Genomic DNA, 8,003 nt, shown 5'->3' with positions numbered 1-8,003 from the left:
GAGTCTTGGTTATAACAATAAAATTATAAATGTTATAAGAATATAACGTAATGTACAATCATGATTATATTTATATGTGCAAAGCTATTTTAAAATTATAAATATTATTTGTTAATTAATGAAGTGCAATGCCAGGTCGATAAAGCATACGAATGTTTGATTATCGTAATGCAAATTTATTTTCTCGTTTTGTTTTTTTTTATACTTGAAAACACCTAACGCGTAGTTACATTACATGGCAATAGAAAAATGAGCCGGAAAGGGGGATAAGCAAGACTCAACCCTGACGACTATATTCGTTTCACGAATTCAGACCTGCTGGCCCGAGAACGAGAGCAAACCAAACAATAATGCCGATCCTCTCAGTCTTCCAGTTTGCCAGCTTTCTTCTGAGCTTGCGACAGCCGCACGGAACGCGGCTCTTCCATCTGTTGTATATGTATGGCTAAATTCACTATCGATGCTTTCTAATTCAGCTGTTTGGTGGCCTCGTGAGGTAGCACAACACGTTTCGTGAGGCCCGGCAAAGCGTTGTATTTCAGTGGACTATTTTCTTCGGTGTGCTCTTGAGAGGGTTCCAGGCTCTCAAAATTCGGTGACGTCAGGCATTCGTAGATAAAGCTGCAAACCGTGTTTACATAAACGTCACGGTACGTGGTATAATGCTTCACGTGCGGTGAATTCGTGAAGAGTACCAGCTGCACTCGTACACCGCGTTCTGCTCGTCGGCTGGCGAACTTCTCGACGTCCTTGAAGCGGGCAAACGCATAACACGTCGTTTTGAATTCATTCGACGGTTTGTAAATGAAAAGTATCGCCGGAGATTCTTACCGATGCCGGAATCAACGTATCAGCGTTCGAGTAAAGGAACAATTGGGGCCAGGAATTAGATTCTTCCGCCAGCGCGATCGGATTTGTTTGAACCGGATATCCGCGCCCAAATGCGTGAGCGATCACCTGAGCGAACGGTTTATAATATTAAAAAATTTTTCATATTCATGAATACGCACGATTAATATTAGTCTACTGTTTACCGTACATACTGTGGACTCTAACTATATTGCCATGGTTGGGGCTGTAGGGAGTAAAATGACAATAAGTTCAGAGCCCCCTACGTGTTAAGTTCTATCGTCATAGCCTCGGCCTTACGAGGTTGGTTTTTTATTCATTAATGTAAATCGATTTGCTGGTGCTTATTTAACTTATAAGTTTACAAATTATTGTCGCGCAACATGGGCCGATTTCATTTTTAAAAAACAAAAAAAATGACATGATATTAAAGAAAATAGTTATTCATGATATGCAGAAATAAAGTTCAGGAGATTTCTTACTATAAGATTTAGTACATTCAGTGTGTATTTCGGAATTTTTGTACGTTATTTTTTTTTCATTATTTAAACAATTTTCTCAGTTTTTGTAACAAGAAAATTGATGTATGTAATGATATTTGTATATTCCAGCATGTACTGTGATAAGAGAAATTATAATTTTAATCAATATGGATTTCTAGAATCAATAAACTTTTGTTTCATAAAAAAAATTACTAACAACAATAATCAAAAGTTTTATAAGAGCTCATTTTTGAGTTTTCATTTTTTCAAAGAGCGAAACAGATATGATTTGTTTTCTAATTATCATGCATGTCAACATGGATCATACATATACAGGGTGTAACAGAAATGTTACAGGACCTTGAAATGGGTCATCCGTAAGGCGATTTGAAACCAGTTTTTCCTTAACAAAAATGTTATCCGAGGCTTCGTTAACGAGATATTAACGAAAAATTCTGACCAATCAAAGCGCGAGTCTGTCGGCCGAGCTCCCGCGGTAGCGTTGGCTACGCGCTGCGTTTCTGCTACGAAGTTACGAACAAGCAAGTCGGCATGCATCGAACGAAACTGCGTGTAATAGCAAATGAAAGAGTCGTAAGAAATAAATTCGAACTTTTTATCATCTTTTGTTTGTCATTTAAAGTGATTAATGATTAAAGTATAAATGGAGAAAAATCATGTGGAACGTAAAAAGACGAATACACAGTTTTTTTTTTCAAACAGATGATGAGGAATGCGTAAATTTCCTTTTCAAATAACATATTAACGAAAAGGTAATGTAGAAGAAAATGAACGAGAAATGATCGTAGTTTGTTATTGAGATACAATTGCGTAGATTAATAACGGGTAACAATGTTACTGATAATGAATAAGTTTCTTTAAAAAGCTCGAAGAAAAATTTACGTACGCAAACTTGCAGAATTATCACCGGAAATAAGTCATAGCATGCGTTGAATTAAAAAAGTAATAATCACTAATAAATTGAATAGAACTCACCCCTTCGGAAATTCAACTGCAGCTTTGAAACCTGGGTCACTAGGTCATTGTATCGATCCTGGTCATTGACGGACGAAACGGTTTACGGTAGGGTAGCGCCCAGTCCACACGTGATCGCAGGTATAGTTGCTTCAAAGATGTAGCATTAGCCATAAACGTGGCAGACCCTTAAACCATTAGTACTCGATCATCGGGGGCTCATTGAGTCCCACTGCACTCGGGGTCGTACGCCACTTTCAGCTATGGAGTTCCAAGGAATAAAACAAAAAAGATTGGAATATTTGAAAGAAATTTACGTTTTCATAAGCTTTCATCAAGAATAGAAGGACCACAAGTATGTTAAATCTGAAATTTTTACGCTATAAGAACTTGTTTAATTACATTGAAACCGAAAAACTGATCCCAAATTGACGTCGTACGCCCTTGAACGACGGTCGAGCACAAATTTTACAATTCAAGGGTATCGAGTGACAAGATTAGGATACCGAAACACATAAACTTTAAGGTCGGTCAGGTTTATGACTAACGCTATATTTTTGAAGCAGCTATACAGGGTGTAACAAAAATGTTGTCCGACCCGGAAATGGGGCACTCGGGGGGTGAATTGAAACAAGTTTTTCCTTAGTAACAATGTAATCTGAGGCTTCGTTACCGAGATATTAACGAAAAACCCCGACCAATCAGAGTGCGAGTTTGCCAGCCGAGTTCTCGCGGTTGCGTTGACTACAAATCGCAGCGCGTAGCCACCGCTAGCGCGGGAACTCAGCTGGCAAACTCGCGCTCTGATTGGTCGGGATTCTTCGTTAATATCTCGGTAACGAAGCCTCAGATTACATTGTTGCTGAGGAAAAATTTGTTTCAAATCACCCCCCCGAGTGGCCCATTTCGGGGTCGGACAACATTTTTGTTACACCCTGTATATGGCACCAGCCGAAATTAAGACTCGTAACGTCCAGTGCGTCCGGGTTATTCCACCGCATATGTAGGTAATCACTTCACTTAACGACCACCAACACTGATCACTTGACACGATCATTTAATTCATTTTTAATCGAACGTGTTGTTCCTACGTTATGAAAATTCGTGGCCTTGAAATGGGCCGATTGTTTTCAATTTAGCAGATGTTCCACGTAGCCAAACGCTTGTACAGCATCAGCCGCATTTCCGTTATTCTGTGCGTACCACCAGAACATTGCGCAATACTCCCGTGAATTAAACATCTCTGTCGCCCGATTGCTAACCGTCTGAAAGAAGTTTTCCGAAGGAGTTTCCTCTACCCCCAAGTAGTTTCCCATCGTTACATTCTGAGTTCGCACTCACCGCGGCAATAAGATATAGGTAAAAAGAAACCAGCGTTTTAGGAAAACATGTGATTTGCAGAAGTGCAAGGAACGAACCGTCATGTATCATGACCTAGTGACCCAGATTTGCAAGCTGCAGTTGAATTTCCGAAGGGGTGAGTTCTATTCAATTTATTGGTGATTATTATTTTTTTAATTCAACGCATGCTGACTTATTTCCGGTGATAATTCTGCAAGTTTGCGTACGTAAATTTTTCTTCGAGCTTTTTAAAGAGACTTATTCAATATCAGTAACATTGTTGCCCGTTATTAATCTACGGATTTGTATCTCAATACCGCACTACGATCACTTCTTGTTCATTTTCTGTTACATTATCTTTTCGTTAATACGTTATTTGATAAGGAAATTTATGTATTCCTTATCACCTCACTTGAAATCATTATTATTTTCGATTCTATTTAAGAAAAGAATTATGTATTCGTCTTTTTACGGTACACACGATTTTCCTCCATTTATGCTTTAATCATTAATCACTTTAAATGACAAACAAAAGATGATAGAAAGTTCGATTTTATTTCTTACGGCTCTTTCATTTGCTATTATACGCAGTTTCCTTCGATGTTTGCCGACTTGCTTGTTCGTAGCTTCGTAGCAGAAACACAGCGCGTCGCCAACGCTACCGCGGGAGTTCGGCCAGCAGACTCGCGTTCTGATTGGTCAGGGTTTTTCGTTAATATCTCGTTAACGAAGCCTCGGATAACATTTTTGAAAAACTGGCATGAGTGACCCATTTCAGGGACCTGCAACATTTTTGTTACACCCTATGTAGAGTTTTGATAGAAACATCAAAATAATACTCTTTGTCCGATTAATCAATCATTCCAAATTGGTAGAAGATTCTCCTACTTTTTCAAAAATATTTTCTTTTTTAACTCGCTGTTGCTTTTAGTCAGTCTGATATGTTTCCTTATTTCGAAGATGTCTTTTGCAGAATGTTAAAAGGGTTCCGGCAATGTTTTCCTTTACTCGGCGTCTCGTACAATTGTCTTATATTTTATGCTATTATAAGGTATAATGTACAGGGTGGGACAATAACTATGTCCACTTTGAATATTGCCGTTATTTGTAATAATATGAAAAAATGTTGTATATAAAACTTACATGGTATAGAGGGGGCATATTGCGACATAAACTTTTTTGCGTGGGTGAAGGCATAGAGGAGATTTCAAGGTCATCTCTATTGTTTTTAATGGAATGCTATGTTTTTTTTACCGCGATGTGATAGCCGGTGTTGAGACTTCAGTGAGCTATTATTGAAGGTCATGCAAGGTCAAATGTGGTAGTGAAATAAACTTTCTTACATTACTGGCGAACGATATGCACATTTTATACGAAGTAGATTGGGGACATTATTAGAAAATGTACCACTGAACGTTCGCCAAATGATGTGGTTACAGCACGACGGGTGTCCAGCGCATGATGATCGGAGAGTAAGAGATGCACTGAACGAACTTTACCCAAATAAATGGATAGGACGTGGAGGATTAGTTTCTTGGCCACCTCGTTCTCCAGATTTAACCCCATTAGATTCTTTTCTCTGGGGAGCATCGGGAAATGCTATTTATCAAGCAATACCCACTACACCAGAAAATATGAAACAACGGATAATTGCAGCATATGCTAGAATAAGTTCACAAACGAGAAGACATGCACGTGATGCAGCGATACGAAGATTGCAACTTTGCATTGACGCAAACGGTCACCACTGCGAGCATCTCCTGTAATGTAAGAAAGTTTATTTTACTACCACATTTGACCTTGCATGACCTTCAATGATAGCTCGCTGAAGTCGTCTCAACACTGGCTATCACATCGTGATAAAAAAAACATAGCATTCCATTAAAAATAATAGAGATGACCTTGAAATTTCCTCTATACCTTCACCCACACAGAAAATGTTTGTGTCACAATATGCTCCCCTCTACACCGTGTAAGTTTTGTATATAACATTTTTTCATATCGTTACAAATAACGGCAATATTCAAAGTGGACATAGTTATTGCCCCACCCTGTATAAAAATATTTCATTCTTTTTCGAGCCATTAAAATAGGAAGGTGTCTTAAAACCCGTAAACATAATGTATATACCTCGAAGAGCCAGAGTACGGAGAGGAAGATTGTAATGAAGAAAGACATCGGTATGTTTGTTAGTGGATGCCCCCCTATGATGGCGCTGATCGCTTTAAACAGCGCGGTTAATCTTCTTTCGCCCGGTGCGCTGTCGAATATTACTCCTTTGACCTGTAATTACGGTGAGGTATCAAGGGTTTCTTCATATCGTGAACGATAAAAATAGTATATTTTCGTACCTTGAGCGGGGTGTTAGCCTGCTGCATTGCGAGGCTCACGTGTTGATAAAGAAACGCGCCGCCATTGCTGAACACATGGAAAAATATCGGATGCTGATCCAAACTCTTGTCCATGATCACTTGGATCAATCGTTTTCCAATGTAAGGCATTTTGTCTCTTCGCCAAAATAGACATTCCACCGGTGCTGTGTATCGCAGAGTGATGCAGCTTGAGCAACAATTAATATTCGTGATCAGTTTTGAAGGACAACGGTAAGTGAAATAAAAAGAACGTAAGTGCGAGTAAGTTAAGTTTTTTTCCGTCGTTTTGTTAGTTATAAAGTTAAGTTAGTTTAAATGCAACGGGAAAAGAAAGTAAGAGATTACAGTTGATATAAATATGTATAATGTAATTGGGTATGTAAACTCGTAGTTGCATAATGATCACGTAAATAATTATTAACTTCAAAACCGTGGTTATTTTTATAAAAATAATCTAGTATTCTACGATTACTGTTTTTATCATAATCTTTTAATGAAAATTATGTAATTTTTTGTTAACGTATTTTGGTTTATTAAATCCAATGATATAATTTTGTTATAATTTTTTTAGTTGAATTTCCGTAATTGTATTCCCGATATACTAATTTTTCAGTTATATATTATTGTATGGTTTATTGTTTAATAAAGATATTTAACAGAGATTGACTATTTGTTTGAGTAACAGACGATAAAGAAAACTAGTGTTTCATGACGTTCACTTGATCGAACGTTTTTGTCAATGAACACAAAACTTCATTTTATTGCATAATTCAAATTTCTCCCTACATTCGACAAATAACAGATCACAAGTTTTTTAATATTTCTTGTCGTCATTTAAAGCTTTTTATCCACACGATTGATTCTTGATAAACATGAACTGATGATCAATTACTGATTTTTTATGATTAAATGATATTCTACTCATTTCGTATATGACATACAATTACCGCTTCACTAAGCCACAAAAAAAAAGAAAGAAAAACTTCGACTAAATGCATCTGAGGAATTGTTTTCAGTAAGCTTTCTGTTTACACAGGCGATGGTTAAATTGGAACGATTTCAGAAGCGCCACTGGCGATTCAGTTTAAAACGTTTGAATACTTATTGATTAAATAAACAGTATCGACAACACAAATCGCCGGTACACTGGGCACTTGCCCTTTCACCGGCCCCGTAAGAATTAACCATATCCGTTTTGCTGGTTCCCATCGAGGAAACTAATTGCGTGTATATGTATATCTTTCATCCCACCTGAATTCTTACGCACGGAATCGCAATCGACACATAATCGTTACTCTCTGAACTAGGTGGTCCCTGAGTTCCCCGCACAAATTCATAGAAACCATTCGGGTATATTTCGGTGTAAGCCTGATTTACCGTTGAACACTTAAGATTCGACGTGGAAACGTCAAGTACAGCAATTCAGCGAATTCGCGAAACGGTTCAGTTAGAAAATCTCAGTACTTACCTCTTCTCCTCGTAGATCGCGCTGTACTTTGCCAGGTATCTGTCTTGACAGCCGGCCCATCCTAACAGGACGACCACCGGCAGTTTGTCCTCCTTGTAGACGAACACGAACTCCTCCCGCTGATTCTGGCCGCCGGTGGTCAACGTTGGATACTTTGCGGACGGCGGAAACGACGGGAACATGATGTAGTAGTCGAGATCCTCTTGTTCGCTCATCTTTCCTGCTTCTCGTCCTCCTTCCCGCGAGGATGCGAGAGAAAGAGGGCGAGAACGAAAGAGAGATGACAGAGCGGAACGGCGGGGCCGACGGGAACGAGGGTATATACCGAACGGTAGCGAGAGGGAGGATAATACAGTTGCCCCTCTACCGACGACGGTTCCTCGTTTGCGAGTCGGACTTACGGGACTTGCGTCGTCCGTCGGGAACACCGGGCTGCTACTGATCGATAACCCGATACACCGCGCGTGTACGAAAGTTAGGTCGTGTCACGGACAAGACGAACGCCGTCCACGATCA

The 8,003-nt window shown here is 39.1% G+C and overlaps 1 protein-coding gene across 1 annotated transcript; it reads right to left on the bottom strand.

Annotated features, from left to right (window-relative positions):
* Nucleotides 1-267: 267 nt before the first annotated feature.
* LOC107193773 (transmembrane protein 53) lies at nt 268-7,789 on the bottom strand. The gene is made up of 5 exons (XM_015583278.1): nt 7,488-7,789; nt 5,999-6,206; nt 5,778-5,930; nt 832-957; nt 268-749 (listed from the first exon to the last, which is right to left on the bottom strand). Exons 1-5 carry the CDS (start codon nt 7,700-7,702, stop codon nt 468-470), a joined length of 984 nt encoding a protein of 327 aa, XP_015438764.1. The 5' UTR covers nt 7,703-7,789; the 3' UTR covers nt 268-467.
* Between the last annotated feature and the right edge of the window lie 214 nt (nt 7,790-8,003).

Source organism: Dufourea novaeangliae, unplaced genomic scaffold (genome assembly GCF_001272555.1).
Source record: "Dufourea novaeangliae isolate 0120121106 unplaced genomic scaffold, ASM127255v1 scaffold24, whole genome shotgun sequence".
Classification (NCBI taxonomy): domain Eukaryota; kingdom Metazoa; phylum Arthropoda; class Insecta; order Hymenoptera; family Halictidae; genus Dufourea; species Dufourea novaeangliae.
The sequence above is the reverse complement of the archived record's forward strand: the minus strand, read 5'-3'. Positions and strand labels throughout refer to the sequence as shown.